The sequence below is a fragment of the Mesocricetus auratus genome, unplaced genomic scaffold (assembly GCF_017639785.1).
Source record: "Mesocricetus auratus isolate SY011 unplaced genomic scaffold, BCM_Maur_2.0 Super-Scaffold_100676, whole genome shotgun sequence".
NCBI lineage: Eukaryota > Metazoa > Chordata > Mammalia > Rodentia > Cricetidae > Mesocricetus > Mesocricetus auratus.
The window spans coordinates 144346286-144364424 of record NW_024429266.1 but is presented as its reverse complement, the minus strand read 5'-3'; the positions used below and the strand labels follow the sequence as shown (position 1 = coordinate 144364424).

Genomic DNA, 18139 nt, shown 5'->3' with positions numbered 1-18139 from the left:
AGGAAGGAAAGAAAAGAAAAGACAACCTTCTCTTCAAATACTGGCTTAGAAGTCCATTTATTGTTATTTATAATATTCTTTATTTGTTAATGATAGGGTCTTCTGTATCCCAGGATGGCCTCAAATTTACTGAGAATGACCTTGAATTCCTGCTCCTCCTGCCCCTAATGTTCTGGGCTTACATTTGTGTACCACCGCAATTTTATCCTGTGCTGGGAATGTCCAAGGCTCCAAGAATGTTAGGTAAGTACTCTGCCATTTGAGTACTAGCCATACATTCATTTGTTTTCCAGAAACATATTTTACTGTGATCAATTCTACAGAAGGTATTTGTGTTCTTGCTTTGTTTTTATAGCTTGAAAGAGCCCCATAAAGCACTCAGTGGTAGAGCACTTGCTTAGCATGCACAAGACTCTAAACTTTTTTTTTTTTTTTGGTTTTTCGAGACAGGGTTTCTCTGTGGCTTTTGGAGGCTGTCCTGGTCTTGTAGACCAGGCTGGCCTCGAACTCACAGAGATCCGCCTGCCTCTGCCTCCCAAGTGCTGGGATTAAAGGCGTGCGCCACCAACGCCCGGCTTAAGACTCTAAACTTAATCCCTACGACTGAAGAAGAAAGAAAAGGGGGGCTGAAGAGATAACTCGGAGGTTAACAGCACTTGCTGCTCTTCCAGAGGTCCTGAGTTCAATTCCCAGCAACCATATGATGGCTCACAGCCATCCGTAATGAGATCTGGTGCCCTCTTCTGGCCCACAGGGATACATGCAGACACAATATTGTGCACCAAATAGATAAATAAAAATAAATAAATAAATAAAAAATAAAGATTTTTTTTAAAAAGGGAAAGAAAGCTCCATGAAGTAGAGTTAATCTTTTCTTACAAACTTGTAATCTGAGGCTCAAAGAACTTAAAAGACTTTGAGCCCAAGCTGAACAGCTAATAAATGGTGGAACTTTCATTTGATAACAGGTTTCTCTGACTCCAAAGTCCATTCTCTCCTTTTAATCACTCTATTACATTGCTCTCTAACATACAACTATTCATTGGCTCTTCAACACCTTTGTAACTGGCATGTCTCTTGAGTAAACTCTTCCCCTTTTTAGTTCACTGTTACCACCTTGTTCAGACACTTAACTCAAATACTAAGTATATATACATAGGTGCTGTTCCTTCCTAATTACAAATGTATACATGGACTGTAAGAAAACTCATTGCAATGTCAGGCAGTGGTGGTTCACTCCTTTAATCTCAGTACTCAGGAGACCGAGGAAGAGACAGGTAGATCTCTGAGCTGGAGGCCAGCCTAGTCTACAGAGTGAGTTCAAATTCAGACAGTAAATGATCCTTAGCTGTGGGGGTTGGAGAAATGGTTCAGTGGTTAAAACCACGGACTGCCCTTCCAAAGGACCCAGGTTCAATCCCCCGCACCCACAAGGCAGATCACAACTGTTTAACTCCAAGATCTGACATCCTCACAGATGTACATGCAAGAAAAATACCAATGCATATAAAATAAAGATAAAAAGATCCTTAACTATAGCCTTTAGAGACAATCAACATTAATGACACATTGTATATTCCTCAATTTTTTTCTAAGTAGACACTCGCACACCATACTTTAAAAAATAAAATCAAAGAATCTGGGTTTTGCGGCACACATTCAATCCAAGTACTCTGGAGGCAGAGGCAGGAGAATCTCTAAGTTTGAGGCCAGAATGGTCTGTGCAAGACAGTCAGGACTATACAGAGAAACACTGTCTCAAAAACAAACCACACACACAAAAAAAATAGTAAGTAAGCAAAAAAAAAAAAAAAAAAAGAATCAAAAGGATGAACATATGGCTCAACTGTTAGCAAGATTTGCTACTCTTGCAGAGGAACTGAGGAGGCCAGAAGAGGCAGACAGATCTGAAAGTGGAGTTACTGATGATTGTGAGTAGCTATGTAAGTACTAGAAACCAAACCAGGGTCCTCTGGAAGAGCAGCAAATGCTCTTAGCTAATGAACCATCTCTCCAGCCCCACCCACATCATTCTTTGAAATCATATGCAAGTGCATGTCTGTGTCTGCCTATACAGGTGTCTGCACAGACAAGAGGTATCAGATTCTCCGAGGGATGTAACAAATTTGTTTAGATGTTTCATTAGAGGGATGAGTTCTTTACTATGTAACTTTGTCTGGAATCTAAATTATGTGTCTGTCTTACTACTTCACAATTTTCTTAGTCGAGAAACTTAGTCCTTCCGACCGTATAGATGCACTGTAATTGTCTTGCCCCATTGTCTACCAATGAGAATGGGGGGCGGCGGGGGGACAGACAGACAAAGAACAGCTCTGGAACCTAATAATGGGCAGCCCAAGTTAGGGGAACGTCTTCTTTGTGGCGTTTCCAGCCTCACAGAGGCTTAGACCTTTTGTTTTGAACAGTGTGGTGTTAAGGCTGGCCTCGAATTCGTGATCCTCTTCTTAAGGCCGGTATGACAGGACGGTACCTAGCAATGCCGGAACTTTTATTCGGAATGGGCTTTGTTTCTTACCGGAGTATTTTTGACGGTAAACAGTGCCACGCATAAACATGGTTGCCAGGCACCGGAAGTAGCCGGTTATTTTGCTGGATTCCGTTCTTCCGCGGGGCGGAAAAGGCATGTCGGCTTGTGTCCCGACCGTCTCCAGTCCTCTTCCTTTGCAGGACCCCATGAGCAAGCTGTGGCGGCGCGGGAGCACCTCTGGGGCTATGGAAGCCCCCGAGCCAGGTAAGCGCGGGTGGCTCAAACTTAGATGCTCTTTGAAAAGGAGTCCTCTCACTCCGCGGAGCCAGGTCAGCTCGCCACAGGTGGGAAGGAACGAGGCGGTGCTGTTATGATAACGGCTAATAACGTGGGAAGAGTGGGAAGTTGCTGGGATATTCAGATCTTCCCCTGCCACTGTTTGATGGAACACCTGTGACAGGCTCTCCTTCTTCAGGGGAAGCGCTGGAGTTGAGCCTGACAGGGGCTCACAGCCACGGAGTTCACAAGAAAAAACACAAGAAGCACAAAAAGAAACACAAGAAGAAGCATCATCAGGAAGAGGAGGCCGGACAGACACAGGCCCCTGCCAAACCCCAACTTAAACTTAAAATCAAGCTGGGTGGACAGGTCCTGGGCACCAAGAGGTAAGGTCAAATATTTAACTCGGGGAAAATTCAGCAGCAGGTGGGCTGAGCTATCTGGAAAGTAGAGAATGAACATTTAGGGTCCAGGTTAAGGCAGCAAGAATCCCAGCAGCTTGGGAAAGCTGGACGTGACACCAGAGCAGGGTGGAGTCACTTGTTCACTTTGGAGTAGTGTTCTCTCTCTGCAGTGTTCCTACCTTCACTGTGATCCCTGAGGGGCCGAGGTCACCTTCTCCCCTGATGGTAGTGGGCAATGAAGAGGAACCAATGGAAGGAGTGCCTCTGGAGCAGTACCGAGCCTGGCTGGGTGAGAAGACCCTGGAGACGGGGAAGATGGGGAAACTGGGTTGCTTATTTGTACCCAGCAAAAGAAAGGTTCTGAGAGTTGTCAGTGTGCCAGGATCAGTTTTGCTATATTAATGTTCCACATTTCTTTCCCCAACTTTCCTGCCCAGATGAAGACAGTAATCTGTCCCCCTCCCCACTTCGGGACCTGCCAGGGGATCTAGAGGGTCAGGAGGAAGAGGAGGAGCAGAGGTGGCTGGATGCCCTCGAGAAGGGAGAGCTGGATGACAATGGAGATCTCAAGAAGGAGATCGATGAGCGGCTGCTTACTGCGAGACAGGTAAGCCGGTTCAGTCTTCACTCCCTCAACAAACTCCCGAGGAGAAGCTGCTGTTTGCAGGCAATGAGACTATCAGGGGAATAGAAAAGATAAGGGACTGTGATACTCTTGTGCATGCGGAGGGATGGTAAGTTATTATTTCCTTTTTTTGAATTGGGATCTTACTGTTTAGCGCTGACTGACCTGAAGCACACAGAGGTCTGCTTGCCTTTGCCTCCCAAGTGCTGGAATTAAAGGTGTGTGCCACCACACCCAGCTCATAAGTAATTTTTACAAACTACAGAAAATAGGGATGATGATATAGAAAGTGGCAAGACAGAAACATTAGGATAGCTTTAGTGAATGGCTCGTTGTTTGCTTTTGTGTTAAACACGGTTTTTATTTATTTTTATGTGTCTGAGTGCTTGGCTGCTGCCTATGATGGCCAGAGGCCATCAGAACTCCTGGAACTAGAGTTAAAGACAGTTGTGAGCTGCTGTGTAGGTGCTGGGAACTGAACCAGAGTCCTCTGCACTGAGTGCTCTTTCCAGCCCAGAATGCCTCTTTGAAGAGGTGACATTTCCAGTACTGGAAGAGCTTCTCAAGCAGAGAAGCCAGCTGACATAGGCACAGAAGGAAAATGTGGCTAAGCCACCAGTGGGTCACCTGCAGACAAGGGCCATAGCTGACTTGAATTTCCAGTAATTATTTTGACAGTTAAGGAATTTATGCAGGAACTGCTGTGTAGGCTGTGGTGGGTGGTGCATGCCTGTAATCCCAGAACTGAAAGAGAAGGATGGCTATAAATTCTAAGCCAGCCAGGAATACATCTAGAGACCCTGTCTCAATCATTCAATCGGGAGAGTATGAGAGATGGTGATGGCGTGAGCCAAGAAGTAGTCATAGAATGAAGAAAACCCCACCAAATCCTGGATATATTTCTGAAGTAGTTCCTTTTTGGGAGCTGACTGGAGAAAAAAGGGAATCCAGGGTAATTGAGTTTTTGGTCTGAGCCAAATCCAGCAAAAATCTACACAAGGGTGGTACAGACTGGGCACTTGGGGTCGGCTGGGGATAATACTGATGTTTTCCCTTTAATACTGAGCAGCATCAGGAGCCCTGGGAGGAGCAAGTGTTTTTTTTGTTTGTTTGTTTGTTTTTTTTTTTTTTTTGGTTTTTCGAGACAGGGTTTCTCTGTGGCTTTGGAGGCTGTCCTGGAACTAGCTCTTGTAGACCAGGCTGGTCTCGAACTCACAGAGATCCTCCTGCCTCTGCCTCCGGAGTGCAGGGATTAAAGGCGTGCTCCACCAACGCCCGGCTGGCACACACCTTTAATCCCAGCATTTAGGAGGCAGAGGCTGGAGGATCTCTGAGCTCGAGGGTGGCCTGGCCTACATAATGAGTTCCAGGACAGCCAGAGCTACATAGTGAGGCCGGCTGGAAAAACAAAAATGGGGGAGGGGGATATGATTCTGTGCCTTCCACGTCCTCTTTCTCATTCCACGACTTTGGGGCCTGTCTTTCGCCAGCGAGCCCTGCTCCAGAAGGCGCGGAGTCAGCCGTCCCCCATCCTGCCTCTGCCGGTGGCTGGGGGCTGCCCGGCCCCTGCCCTCACGGAAGAGATGCTGCTGAAACGTGAGGAACGGGCGCGGAAGAGGCGGCTGCAGGCGGCAAGGCGGGCGGAGGAGCACAAGAATCAGACAATCGAGCGTCTCACAAAGACGGCCGCTCCTAGCGGACGCGGAGGGCGTGGGGCAGCGCGGGGCGAGCGGCGTGGGGGACGGACAGCTGCCCCGGCCCCTACACCCATGGTGCGCTACAGCAGCGGGGCCCAGGGCTCCACGCTGTCCTTTCCTCCCGGCGTCCCCGCACCCGCGGCGGTGGTTCAGCGGCCTGCCCCGTCAAACCCAGCTCCGCGCTGCTCTGTCCCTGGCTGCCCCCACCCACGTCGTTACGCCTGTTCCCGCACCGGCCAGGCTCTCTGTAGCCTGCAGTGCTACCGCATCAACCTGCAGCTACGGCTGGGTGGACCTGAGGGCCCAGGGTCCCCGCTTCTGGCCACTTAGGGCCTCGCCCACGCCACATTCCTTCTGTCTCCCTCACCCTATTAAACTTCGTGTGGTGTCTCGGCTTGTCTAGAATTGCTGGAGTGGGAAGCCGACCGCTCCGAACCCGCATGTTTCACCCAGCCAATCGGCGGTAGTTTTGTGATCCTGGACGGCCGTTTATTGGCTGACAAGTCAAGGCTTGCTCTGTTGTCCGTACTGGCTATCGTTGCTGTCAATCAGGGCTTCTGTGGAACCTTCCCCCGTCTTTGTCTGTGTGAGTTCTTGTTGTCTGGGAGAGTGGCAGATCCGCTGCTACGGATTGGACAGCGGGAGAAGCCTGTGACCCGCTCCTATTGGCCAGTCTGCGGCGAACGATACTGATTGGTTGGACTTAACAATCCTCGTCCTCTGGAAGAGCTCTCCCGGGATGGGAGCTCCGGCTGCGGAGTGATGGTGGCAGCAGCGGAGATGGGCCGGGCAGGGACCATGGCGGTGGCGGCAGAGGTGGCAGGGGCGGGGCAGCTGGCGGTAGAGAAGGCTGTGGTCTTCAGGGGTCTGTAGGTGGAGGCATGGCTCGGGCCAGCATCAGGAACAGCAGCGAAGAGGCCTGGGGGGCACACCGGGCGCCGCAGCAGCAGGTATCCAGCAGCTCTAAAAGCCTATCACGACAGCCATTTATTTCTTTCCCCTTTCCTGTCACTTCCTGTCCGGGGTGGGGGAGGAGCTCACGGAGCCAAAGGTACTATGAAGTTCCTGAACATGACCATTCTACTCTTTGTCTAAACTTTGTTAGGTAGATGCAGTTGACTACCTGCCGCCTCTTAGACCTCAGCCCGTGCCTGCAGTGCAATCCTGCAGTGGCTTGTCAGTTACCAGAGGCGTAGTGAGGACCCCAGGGAGGCTCCCTCTGTGTGCAGCAGTCATTTGTGATGTTTTCTATGTGCCTATTGTCACAACAGAGTCCGGCAGCGTCTTCTCTTGAGGGAGCAATCTGGAAACGAGCTGGAACCCAGACTCGCGCCCTGGATGCCATCCTTTATCCTCCACAGCAATCCCATCTGGTTGGGAGCACTGCTCTGGGTCTCACACTGTCTCACCTCTACCCTAGGGAGCTTGAGACCCAGGGGTGGAAAAATCCATCTTGGGGTTGTGGGAGACAGACCTTCGGGGTGGGCGATGTTGAAAGCATTTTAGCTTTGGAAATGGCCTTAAATCCCTATCCATTGTTAGATCGTTCTGCTTCTTCCAAACCACTACCTTACCAAGAACCACCCTTGGGGCCAGGCTTATGTGAGAGGTCTTGGGTTTAAAGAACTGAAATCACCTTTGTAAATCCATACTTTTATTTTCTACACTACTTTCTGGCTATTCCAAATCTTCCATACTGACAGCCCTGTATATATTTAAACACTCCTCTTAGCATTCCCATGCCATCTTTCCAAGCTATGTTGAGTCATGGATGGGATTGTGTATGCTGATGCAGGAGGTGGGGTGGACAAGGGCTTTGGGTAGAATCTCCCTTAGTTCTAAGTGCCTACTTGCCTCCAGCTTCAAGAGCTGTGCCCAGGAGTGAATACCCAACCCTACCTCTGTGAGAGTGGTCACTGCTGTGGGGAGACTGGCTGCTGCACCTACTACTATGAACTCTGGTGTGAGTCTGCAAAGGGGTCCCTCTTAGGTCCCCTGCCCATCCTCCCCTGGATTTCTGAATCCAGCTACTGAGGACCCTTCTCTGCATGCAGCGCAAGGCAGGTAATCTGAGATGTGCTCTTCTTGCCTCCCGCAGGGTTCTGGCTGCTCTGGACAGTCCTCATCCTTTTTAGCTGTTGTTGCGCCTTCCGTCACCGGAGAGCTAAACTCAGGCTGCAACAGCAGCAGCGGCAGCGAGAGATCAACTTGTTGGCTTACCATGGGGCATGCCATGGGGCTGGCCCTGTTCCTACTGGTTCACTGCTTGACCTTCGTGAGTGACTTGAGACTCCTGGGTGCAGATCCTGTAGCCCTCCCAAGCCAGGACCCTCAACCGGCCCATACGTCCCCTGGCAGACTTCTCAAAGCACTCTTCCCCTGATAGGAGAGATCACTCTTGTAGCTCTAGTCCTTCAGTCATCCATGCTGTTCTCTCTCCTGCAGGCCTCCTCAGCGCCTTCAAACCCCCAGCCTATGAGGATGTGGTCCACCACCCTGGCACACCGCCGCCCCCTTACACTATGACCCCAGGCCACCCCTCGACTGCTTCCAGGGAACGCACCTGCTGCTCTTCTGCATCCAGCTGCTCTGCCCACCTGGAGGGGACAAATGTGGAAGGTGTTTCCTCCCACCAGAGTGCCCTCCCTCATCAGGAGGGTGAGCCCAGAGCAGGGTTGAGCCCAGTTCACACACCCCCTTCCTGCCGCTACCGTCGCCTGACTGGTGACTCAGGTATTGAGCTCTGCCCTTGCCCTGACTCCAGCGAAGGTGAGCCAGTCAAGGAGATGAGGGCTAGTGCTACCCAACCAGATCTGGTGGACCATTCCCCTTGTGTACTGTCCCCAGATTTTACGTCCCAGACCCCTTCCTTGGGGCTGGCTTCCAGTTATGGGGACATCCCGTAAGTAGTTTCAAGAGGGAGGCTGGGAGTTACTTGGCCACCAGGAACAACCCTGGTTGCAACTTCAGTCCTCGATGTGGGCCCCTCCCCCCTAGAATATGCCTGAAAGGGTGGGAGTCCTAAAGAGGGGCAGTACCGAGGACTATGCTATCTTTACTTACCCCCAAGACATACACAGGAGCCTTTAATCTCATTAAAGAGATGTGAACCAGCTGCTTGTGGTTTTGGGTAGAGTAGACCTCAAGTTATTGCATGCTTCCTAACCACACTGGGTTTGAAGAGAAGAAGCAGAGACCATTCATCACCTTACCTGAGGCAGCAGGTAGCCCTGAGTCAAAACCGCCAAAGGCAAGAATTCAGTTTGGTTTTTTTTTTTTTTTTTCAGTTTATTTAGAAAAATAGACTCTTGAGTTCACATTCACCCCAGAGCTGGATGGGATGACAAGGAGACACCTGAGATGAGTTTACAAGATCTGAGGGAACAAGAGCAGAAACCTAAGACCTTGTCCCTGCATATTCCAAATGACACAAGTGCCTTGCTTTCCTCCAGTTCCTTCAGTACTCCTCAGCCATTATCAGTAAGACAAGGCTTGTCCATCCATGGAAGGGGCGGCAGCCCATGCCCCGTCCATCCTGGTCACTGTATTGTTCCCACAGAAACCCTGTAGTCTGGTATTGCCGCCATATGTTGCTCACTACATTGGCACGGAGTTCATGGTAGAGCTTGGCGGCCTGAACCTTGTGGGGTCCCTCCACACGCCCATAGTGGTGGAGTGCCCCCAAAGCTAGGTAGTTGATATTCAGCCACACGGCACCCCGCCAGTAAGGGGGATCATGCTCAGAGTTACGCTGTCTGTAAAAGAGGCTGGAGGCTGACAGGGAGCGTAACCCAAAAGGACTCCAGAGATGGTGGCTGTCAGCAAGAACATTTAGCAGGGGCCCCAAGCGGGGTGAATGGGGGTCTAGCAGCTGTAGCAAGAAGGGAAAAAGAGAGACATAGCCCAGGGCGTCCACATACTGCAACTGAGGTGGAGGCCGGCCTACCACCCTAACCAGCCCCTGAGGAGGCCTGGACTTGAGCTGTACTGCTTTTGTGTGGTTCCCAAAGTCAGCAAAGACTCCCAGCTCAGGAGCCCAGTGCAGCTCATCTAGACTCCTGGGTTCTTCCAGGGAGGCAGCCAGCGGGCCCAACTCTGCAGCAGCTTCAGCCTCCCCAAGCTGTTCTGCAAGCTGTGACAGCACTCGGGCACCCAATGCCACCCAGCATCGAAGGTCCAGGTGCCGCTCTGCTGTAGAAGGGTGTGATGCCCTGGGGTAGTCATCCAGGCCCGAGGGCAGTGTTTTGGGATTAAGTAGGGTAGGCAAAGCCAGGTCCCTGCCCCGCCAGCGGTAAGATAATGGCACTGGCCCTGCCTGACTTTGATGGAGCCAAGAGAACCAAGCATGCAGGCGGGGAAAAGCCTTTCGGAGAAAGGCCAAGTCATCGGGATCACCACCTTCTAACATTCGTAATACTGGCAAGAGCAGGGTTGGGGGGTTAGCGTGGGCTGCACGTTGCACTAGGAATTCTGGGGGCACTCGGGATCGGGCTTCATCCCCCAGTATCTGCTCCCGCCCAATCCACCCATCAGCATTTAGCAGCCCCAGCCAGTGGCCTAGGGCCTCTCGGGTGAGGTGGGGATCCCATCGCTGGACCACCAGCTGGTGAAAGCCTTCATCCCAAAGGAAACCTCGCGGGAAGAATGACCGGGAAGGCACTCCAGAGAAAAGAGGGACGGGTGGAAATAGGGCAGGGTCTACTTTCTGCTCAGACCCTTCCACACCAGTGTCAGGCAACACCAAACTCTGTCCATAGAAATAGCCAATCCCACCAAGGAGGCCACTAAGGGCAACCTGACCCAAAACCTGTTCCTCGGGGCCCAGGCCTTTCTCCTTTAACTGGAAGGTCCTCTCAAAACGCTCTTGGAAAGCTGCAGCATGGCTCTCCAGGGCCTGGGTCAGTTGACTGCCTACCAACTGCCCAAGGGCTTTGTTTCCCCCGGCCTGGGCACTGCCAGACTCGAATATGAACTCCACAGAGAAGGGGACTCTCAGGGTCACCTGCTGTATCAAGAACTGTCCTTGCCCAGTAGGGCCTCTCTCCTCCCACTTCAGAGACCCAGGCAAGCCAAGGTAGCGTTCCGGAGAGGCCCTTGGGGGCCGGTGCTGAAACCAGCTGTTTAGGCGGTTCTTTACCGTGTCTGTGAGCAGTGGCAGCCCTGGGTTGGAGGACCAGAAGACATTGTAGCTTGAAGGCAAGAAGACAAATAAGAAATGTTATACAGGAAAGGGAGGTCTGGGCAGTCCCACTGGTGGGAGAGTGGGGTGGGGCCATGGAAACCAGGCTAAGGCAACATCCCTACCACCCCGTACCACCCTAACCCTTCCCCAGTTACCTGCCATGCTTAGGGACAGTGTCTCCTGGACTGGTTGGTGGCAGAAGTGTAAGGCGGAAGTCACCGAGTTCACTGGTATGTCCACTGATGAACTTCAACTGTCCTTTGGCTCCAGTCTCTGGTAGTAGGACTTCCTGGCCATCTGTTACCACATAGAAGAACAGGGACACCAAAGGAAGGGAAGAGGTACCTGAGGCCTGGGTGACAACGAGAACAATACGCATTAGAAAAGCATTCTTTTGAGAATCTTCAAAGATTACAAGGAAGACTATGGCAAACATCGGTCAGTGCTTGAGGGTTAGTGGGTACACTGGCGTGGGCTGCGGGCCTTGGACAGGGTTCCCCCGCAAAGTACAGTGTTGGGTGTTTTCGAATTCTATATAGATTGTTTCATTTAATATTGTGAGTTAGGTGTCACAGTGATATCTGCTTTACAAAGAAATGAAAGCTTGGAGACAGCAAGCAGGCAGAGATGGTCAACCAGGCTGGTGTCCCAACTGCTGCTAACTTCCATTTCACACTGCATTGCTGCTGCAAGGGGAGGATGGGGGAAGTCAGGGCTGAGCAAAGAGGATTCTGATGCTCTGACCTGAGGTTGTACGGTCACTCTCCAGCTCCAATCCCCTCCATGCTGACCCCCAGGCCTCTTGACGAACTCAGTGGTGAGCCTTAAAGCCCCATCGCTGATATGTTGCCGGCCGAAGGAGAGGCCATCGTGGAACTCCCAGCCATAGGGACCCACGCCGTCTCCCTGTTCACACGTGTGCCTGAGCTTAGGAGGGTTCCCTGGGGTGGCGCCCTGCTGCGCCCACATCAGTCCTGGGGAGTAGAATGGCCACGTAAGTCAACAGAAACCGTCCCTCTAAGTCTGCGAAGAACGCTGGATCCTCCCCACTCCTCTCTCTGCCTGCCCCAGAGTTACCCGTGAGCAGCGGTTTTGAGCTGCGAGTCTTCATGCCGAAATAGACGTGTGGACGGTAGGTGCCCCAGAAGAGTTCCGGGGCCACCGCGGGACTGGAGGAGTCGGGGGGCAGCGCGGGAGGCGCGGGGTGCAGTGTGAGCGCGCGACGCATACGGAGCCATGCCATCACCCAGCGCCCCGACAGACCGAAGGCCAGCGCCAGCACCACCACGGCCAGGGCCGCGCCGCGCGCCCCGCTCGCCCTGCCGTCCCGCCGCCCAGTGCCCCGAGCCCTGTCCAGCGGCCGCGCCCCCTCTGCAGCCGCGGCGCGCCGTCGCCTCTCTCCTCGGGCCATCCCGGCAGCCGGCCCGGTACCCCGGCCGCCACCGTGCGGTCAGTCCACTAAGCCGGCTGCCCGCGCACCCACTGAGCACTCGCGGAAATCCCGCCCTGCTACGTCAGGTCCCGCCCCGGAACCCGGAAGCGTTGTGGCTGGCAGGACTCTACTGTCACCAGCAGGGTCCTGAGTTACCCGGCTCAGCCTGTGAAATGTCTCCATGCGTGTAGGTTCAGGGGGTAGGAGAGAGAAGCAATAACATTCTGAGCCCGTTCAGTTTTGTTTTGTTTAAATAATGATCTTGGGCTGGAGAGATGACTCAGTTGGGTAAAGGCGCTTGCCGGCAAGGCTGATAACCTGAGTTAGATCCCCATACCAGCGTCGTGTAAGAGCACTGACTCCCACAAGTTATCCTCTGACATTCACAACTGTGACTACACGTATACATACACCCTCTGGCCTCCACACGTGTGCCGTAGCACGAGCGCACCTCCACATGCACACACACAAGCACACACGAATGTTAAAAAAAAAAGGTACGTGTAGGGGGTGGGGCTGGAGACATGACTTAGCGGCTAAGCATATTTGCCACTCCTGCAGAGGAGGTTCGGTTCTCAGCGTCCACGTGGCGTCTTACAAATCGCTGAGAGGGTGTGACACCCTATTTCGGCACCAAGCGCTGTGGTGCACAGACATAAATGCAGGCAAAACATCCATGCACATAAAATAAAAATAAATGATCATGTTAAGGTCAGTTTTTCCCTCCGTGGGGGGATGAGTTTGTCTAGGTTTTCTTCCAGCTTTATATGTAAAGCCAGGTTGACTGATACAGGATCTTGCTTTGTATATGTAGCCCAGGCTGTCCTCAAGCAGAGTGTCAAGAGCTAGGATCTAATATGCTTTTACATAGGGCTTCGGGGAGTCCAGCCCACCAGGAAGCAAGGCACTGATGGGTAAATCTCGGGTAGACAAGGCCAGAGGGCTTTGGCTCCACAGTGTTTCTCGTTAACTGCTGTGCCTTTCTGTGTTTGCTGCTGCTGATTTTCTCTGGTGTCTGGCACGGGTATGGGGGGATCCCCACTGCCTTGTGATTGTCTCGTGGAAATATTCCATTCTGTTAGGTTTTTTTATTTGTGATTATGAAGATGATTTCCTCTTTTTTTTTTTTTTTTTGGTTTTTCGAGACAGGGTTTCTCTGTGGCTTTGAAGGCTGTCCTGGAACTTGCTTGGTAGTCCAGGCTGGTCTCGAACTCACAGAGATCCGCCTGCCTCTGCCTCCCGAGTGCAAGGATTAAAGGCCTGCGCCATCAATGCCCGGCCGATTGAGGGTTTTTGATAAATATAGTAAGGGATTATGATAGAGGTTAGTTTAGCAGGAAAACTAATACAGGTGAAGGTAGGATATAGTATTGATCCCCCCCCACCCCCTGCCAGTAGAGCAGGGGCTGAAAAGGGGAAAACAAGGAAGTGTCACATACCTAGGATGAGGAGCCATATAGACTGACTTACTTAGATTAATAATTAAGAAAAACATTGTGTCTCAGAAGCTAGGCTAGCTCAAGTTCTTTTCATCTTAATGTTGGGAGATGTGTTCACAAGTTTCAGTGTGCATCATAGCCAAAACAAAGCTTTAATAATGACTTAAGGTTAGGTTAAGATGTTTTCAATGGCATTGAGGCAGAAAATCTTGGGAAACAGTTTAAAGTTTAGAAAGACATACTTAATAGTGGAGTCAGGGAACAAAAATGATGGCAGCCCTGGAGCTCACTCTGTAGACCAGGCTGGCCTTGAACTCACAGATATCCAACTACCTCTGCCATCTGAGTGCTGGGATTAAAGGCGTGCCCCACCATTGCCCAGCTTGACATACCTTTCTTGCTAGGACGGGTTGGTAATCAAAGGTAATGATTAATTCCTTGTACCCATTTCTGCCCTCAGCTTCCTGATATGATTTAATAAAAACTATTGATGAGTGAGTAGACACCCTGACAACTTAAAAGCAGAAATGACTATTTTTCATATATAAAAGTTTAGATGTGATTTTTTTTTTATAAAACTACCTTTGAGACAAATAAAGTGATTGGTCCTTTATAACAGCAGCCTTCCAGTAAAAAACTGGCTGAGAAAAATAACTTGCTTGCTTATACTCTGTTAACCTGTAACAAGCTGCTTGGATATGAGTGGACATGAGTTCTTGGGAATAATTTGTTTTTTACCTATAACACATAAATGGGAACATGTTGGTTTTTACCTGTAAGTGTAATCATTCACTTGAAAAACAGAATGCAACCACATTGTAATTTTTATATTGCATGAAAGATTTTGCTGGTATATATGAGAGGTAAAGGAAAATTAAAGATGGTAGAGACCCTGAAGTGTGTGTGTGTGTTTTCTCTTTTTCTCAGACCCCAGAGAATTAAGTTTTACTCCCTTAGACAGAAAAGTCAACTGAGTGAATAGTCTGCCTACTCCATGGCTACTGTCAATTCCTGAGCTGCTGAAGACAGCAGCTTAGAGCATTCCTTAGAGCAACAGTCTTTCTTAAAGGATGGTGGAGAGAGAATCCTTTGATACCCTTTTAGGCAGGGAAGTTACAGTATTGCTGGGGGGAGGGGACTCCAGTTATGTATTTGGTAAACTACATAGTAGCCAGTATCTAAGAGATCTCTGATTGCCTTAACTGGACATTCTTAACTTACTTTCTGGCAGTAGGGCTACTTTTTTTTCCTTCCCCTGTAATTCACAGTAAGGAACAAAGGGACTAGGAAAGTGGTCCAGGAATTTAAGCACTTGCTGGGAAAGCATGAGAAACTGACTTGGGACCCCGTATACACACATAAAAGCCAGCTGAGGTAGTAACCTCAGTACTAGGGGAATGGAGACAGGGGATCCTAAAAGCTTGCTGGCTAGTCTAACTGAAAATGGTAAGCTCCAGGCTCAGTAAGAGATTTTACTTAGAAACAAAATAAGACAGAGCATGGTAGAGGAAAATATCCTACCTTTGGCTTCCACATTTGCAAACACAGGCAAGTGCACCTCATATACATATTCATACACTAAGAAAAAAACAATGGAAATACCTGGGTGGTGGTGGTGGTGGTGGTGGTGGTGGTGGTGGTGGTGGTGGTGGTGGTGCACACCTTTAATCCCAGCACTAGGGAGGCAGAGGCAGGCGGATCTCTGTGAGTTTGAGACCAGCCTGGTCTACAGAGCAAGTTCCAGGACAGCCAGGGACATACAGAGAAACCCTGTCTCAAAAAAAAACAAAAAAACAAAAAAAAAACAAACAAAAAAAAAACCCAGAAGAAACAATGTGTACTGTAACCCAGCACTTGCAAATGCAAATGCTCGTGCACGCACATACACACAGCAGTGCCTTTATGTTATGAAATATACATAGTTATTTGCTTAAAACTAAAGTTTCCTAAAAGAATATTCACATGGCATGAATGGATAACTTTCTTTTTTCTTTCTTTCCTTCTTTCTTTTTTTTTTTTTTTTTTTTTTTTTTTTGGTTTTTCCAGACAGGTTTTCTCTGTGTAGCTTTGGAGCCGACTTGAATGGATAACTTTTTTTTGTTTGTTTGTTTGTTTGTTTTCTGAGACGGGGTTTCTCTGTGGCTTTGGAGGCTGTCCTGGAACTAGCTCTTAGAGACCAGGCTGGTCTCGAACTCACAAAGATCTGCCTGTCTCTGCTTACCGAGTGCTGGGATTAAAGGCGAGCGCCACCAACGCCCGGCTGAATGGATAACTTTTAATATTGTTTAATTTTCTAAAGTGATTTCATGATCACATCAATGTCTCCTAGACTAAAAACTACTTCAGGTACTATGAGAAATAAGCCATTATGTACTTGAAGGGTAAGATTAGTACCAGCAAAAATGATTAGGGAAAATGACACCAGGCAGGAGGATGCAGGTGATACAGGAGAATGAATGAGAATGGAAGGGTCTTGCTAAGTAGACCAGGCTGGCCTCCTGAGTAGCTGAGATGGCCTGTGCCACCAGGAGGGGCTGATTCCATTTAAGGACACATTGGTAGCATACGCAGGAAGTTGGTAGTAGGTAACCATAGAAGTTGGAATTAAAACTAAACAGAAATGTAGGGTTTAAGTCCAGAGTAGTTTTAATTATGACAAAATGAGTAGTTCTGTGGTGGTCTTAAGGAATGGCTGCCATAGATTCATGTATTTAAATGCTTGGCCCATAGGGAATAAATAGCACTAACAGTAGGTGTGGCCTTGTTGGAGGAAGCGTGTTGTAGATTCTTCCTACTGCCTATGGATCAGCATGTAGAACTCTCAGCTCCTTCTCCAGCACCATGTCTGTCTGTGTGGCACCATACTTCCTGCCACGAAGATAATGGACCTCGGAAACTGTAAGCCAGCCCCAATTAAATGTTTTTTCTTTATAAGAGTTGCTGTGGCCATGGCATATCTTCACATAAATAGAAACCCAAACTAAGACAGATTCCTTATGAGAGTAAAGGAAAACTACTCAAGATAGATGAAAAGTAGACAAAGCTAAGAAAGATGAGTTCTGAAGCCTGGTGTGGTGACGCACATCTATAATCACAGCACCCAGAAGCCTTGCAGCCAGGAGAATCCTTTCAAATTTCTAGTTCACCTTAGTTTAGTACCAAGTTTCAGGTTAGCTCATGACACGAGTCTGTCTCAGCCAACTAAGCAAACAACCTGAGAAAAAGAATTCATCTGGCAATAAATATTTAATTAAAAGATACTTGGGTGATAGATGAAGCCAAATTCAAATATGGTTAAGCAGTGAGGGGAGAGGAGAAAGAAAAATTCAAATTTGTCCAGACCCTCCATCACCTAATCTTACTTATCTTGCCCCAAAAGCACGGTTGTAAGTGTCAGGGTTCCTTGCACTTCAGTCTGTTTCGTGACTTCCACGTAACCTTTCGAGTGATTAAGCCCAGCTCTTCTTAGACAGCAGTCTTTAGCTCCAAGATAACATTTGGTTGTTACATCTTCTGCGATGTCAGCGCCGAGTGCCTGTAACTGCGCCCGGCTTGTCTGCGCTGGGTGCAGCGGCTGCTGCCGCTGCATTTCTGGCCTGGATGTGGGAGGCCAAGGCGGTGAACATTTCCTGAGCGGTGAGGTTAGCGCCGCGCATAATCAGCCGATACCCGTCTCCTAAGATGCAAACCGATGAGTCAGGGACCCGGAGTCCGCAGGGCTGCGCCGCGCTCTGCTGCCGCCTGCCCGCCCGCATCCCAGCCAGGCCTACCGAATAACACGTCTACGCAGGGCTCGGAGCCGTCGTGCCTCACGTCGGCGATCACCGAACAGTTGAGGTTTGTGGCACGGACTTTCTCGCTGCTCACCGCCTGGAGAAAGGTCCTACGATGGGAGGGCAGCGTGAGCGCGCCCGGGGACCAGGACGCCCGGAGCGGGGACCAAGGGGCGTGCGCGAGGCAGGGAGAGCGGGTCTGAGGAGCCTGGAACTCGGGCAGAGGGTCGAGCGTGCACGCACCTCCCGCCTCCCCAGAACACGAACCTTGTCGACTCCACGTTCTTCTCAAACGGGCAGAATTGAACTCGAACCAGCTTGACCGGACGCAGTCCGAGGCGAGCCAAAGCCGCCGCCATGGTTACCTCTGTTCCGGAAGTAGTGCTGGGGATCGCTTTATTGGAACGGACCGCTTCCGGCGGCCTCTGCAGGACTTGTAGCGGCTATCACTCCGGGCCGCCAAGGGACCCAGAGTTGGCAGTACGTATATACTTCAGCCATTAGCAGTACCCTGCGCCACACACAGCGTCGACGGTGAATGTGCAGAAACCCCCTTTGCACGGAAACGCGTCGTATCCTGCAGCTTTCCCCATTCGGTATCCTGCCTGCTAGATCTAGGTCAGCGCCATCCTAAATCCTGGCTCCTTCCAATGAGGGGATTACCACAGCAGGGATTGTCCACCCACCAGGAAGCAAGCCCACCCTGGCAACTGAACAGTCAAAGCTTAAACGTTGTCAAGGCCCTATAGCCTAATGACTAAAAAATGGAAACGGGAAAAGCTTAAGACACGCCCTCCACCTGTAGAAATGCTTGCTCCAT

The 18139-nt window shown here is 50.2% G+C and overlaps 4 protein-coding genes across 6 annotated transcripts; 2 read left to right on the top strand and 2 right to left on the bottom strand.

Moving 5' to 3' along the window:
- The first annotated feature begins 2567 nt into the window (after positions 1-2567).
- Positions 2568-5883, top strand: Ino80b (INO80 complex subunit B). 2 transcript variants are annotated; one of them, XM_013119262.3, is made up of 5 exons: positions 2568-2752; positions 2949-3153; positions 3342-3460; positions 3609-3778; positions 5287-5883. In XM_013119262.3, the coding sequence occupies exons 1-5, from the start codon at positions 2644-2646 to the stop codon at positions 5821-5823; spliced, it is 1140 nt and encodes a 379-aa protein (XP_012974716.1). In that variant the 5' UTR covers positions 2568-2643; the 3' UTR covers positions 5824-5883. The 2 variants fall into 2 exon arrangements, with proteins under 2 accessions (XP_012974716.1, XP_005078366.1); XM_005078309.4 differs by having other exon boundaries at positions 2572-2752; positions 2964-3153.
- A 321-nt stretch (positions 5884-6204) lies between these two features.
- On the top strand, positions 6205-8606 carry Wbp1 (WW domain binding protein 1). Of its 2 annotated transcripts, XM_005078307.4 has the most exons (5): positions 6205-6443; positions 6765-6866; positions 7354-7456; positions 7592-7768; positions 7939-8606. In XM_005078307.4, exons 1-5 carry the CDS (start codon positions 6375-6377, stop codon positions 8397-8399), a joined length of 912 nt encoding a protein of 303 aa, XP_005078364.1. In that variant the 5' UTR covers positions 6205-6374; the 3' UTR covers positions 8400-8606. The 2 variants fall into 2 exon arrangements, with proteins under 2 accessions (XP_005078364.1, XP_005078365.1); XM_005078308.4 differs by lacking the exon at positions 6765-6866.
- A 172-nt stretch (positions 8607-8778) lies between these two features.
- Mogs (mannosyl-oligosaccharide glucosidase) lies at positions 8779-12165 on the bottom strand. Its single transcript, XM_005078306.4, has 4 exons — positions 11753-12165; positions 11420-11649; positions 10831-11027; positions 8779-10682 (listed from the first exon to the last, which is right to left on the bottom strand). Exons 1-4 carry the CDS (start codon positions 12084-12086, stop codon positions 8951-8953), a joined length of 2493 nt encoding a protein of 830 aa, XP_005078363.1. The 5' UTR covers positions 12087-12165; the 3' UTR covers positions 8779-8950.
- Positions 12166-16773: 4608 nt separating this feature from the next.
- Positions 16774-17824, bottom strand: Mrpl53 (mitochondrial ribosomal protein L53). The gene is made up of 3 exons (XM_005078305.4): positions 17587-17824; positions 17317-17429; positions 16774-17222 (listed from the first exon to the last, which is right to left on the bottom strand). Exons 1-3 carry the CDS (start codon positions 17676-17678, stop codon positions 17068-17070), a joined length of 360 nt encoding a protein of 119 aa, XP_005078362.1. The 5' UTR covers positions 17679-17824; the 3' UTR covers positions 16774-17067.
- Positions 17825-18139: the final 315 nt, after the last annotated feature.

Coding starts and splice junctions, on each gene's coding strand:
- Ino80b (XM_013119262.3), top strand. CDS start 2,644: ATGTCGGCTTGTGTCCCGACCGTCTCCAGTCCTCTTCCTTTGCAGGAC. Junction 2,753..2,948: donor TATGGAAGCCCCCGAGCCAG/GTAAGCGCGGGT, acceptor CACCTGTGACAG/GCTCTCCTTCTTCAGGGGAA. Junction 3,154..3,341: donor CAGGTCCTGGGCACCAAGAG/GTAAGGTCAAAT, acceptor CTCTCTCTGCAG/TGTTCCTACCTTCACTGTGA.
- Wbp1 (XM_005078307.4), top strand. CDS start 6,375: ATGGCTCGGGCCAGCATCAGGAACAGCAGCGAAGAGGCCTGGGGGGCA. Junction 6,444..6,764: donor ACCGGGCGCCGCAGCAGCAG/GTATCCAGCAGC, acceptor TTGTCACAACAG/AGTCCGGCAGCGTCTTCTCT. Junction 7,457..7,591: donor CTACTACTATGAACTCTGGT/GTGAGTCTGCAA, acceptor TGCCTCCCGCAG/GGTTCTGGCTGCTCTGGACA.
- Mogs (XM_005078306.4), bottom strand. CDS start 12,086: ATGGCCCGAGGAGAGAGGCGACGGCGCGCCGCGGCTGCAGAGGGGGCG. Junction 11,650..11,752: donor CTCAAAACCGCTGCTCACGG/GTAACTCTGGGG, acceptor TCTACTCCCCAG/GACTGATGTGGGCGCAGCAG. Junction 11,028..11,419: donor GAGTGACCGTACAACCTCAG/GTCAGAGCATCA, acceptor GTTGTCACCCAG/GCCTCAGGTACCTCTTCCCT.
- Mrpl53 (XM_005078305.4), bottom strand. CDS start 17,678: ATGGCGGCGGCTTTGGCTCGCCTCGGACTGCGTCCGGTCAAGCTGGTT. Junction 17,430..17,586: donor AAGAACGTGGAGTCGACAAG/GTTCGTGTTCTG, acceptor CTCCCATCGTAG/GACCTTTCTCCAGGCGGTGA. Junction 17,223..17,316: donor CTGCGTAGACGTGTTATTCG/GTAGGCCTGGCT, acceptor TTTGCATCTTAG/GAGACGGGTATCGGCTGATT.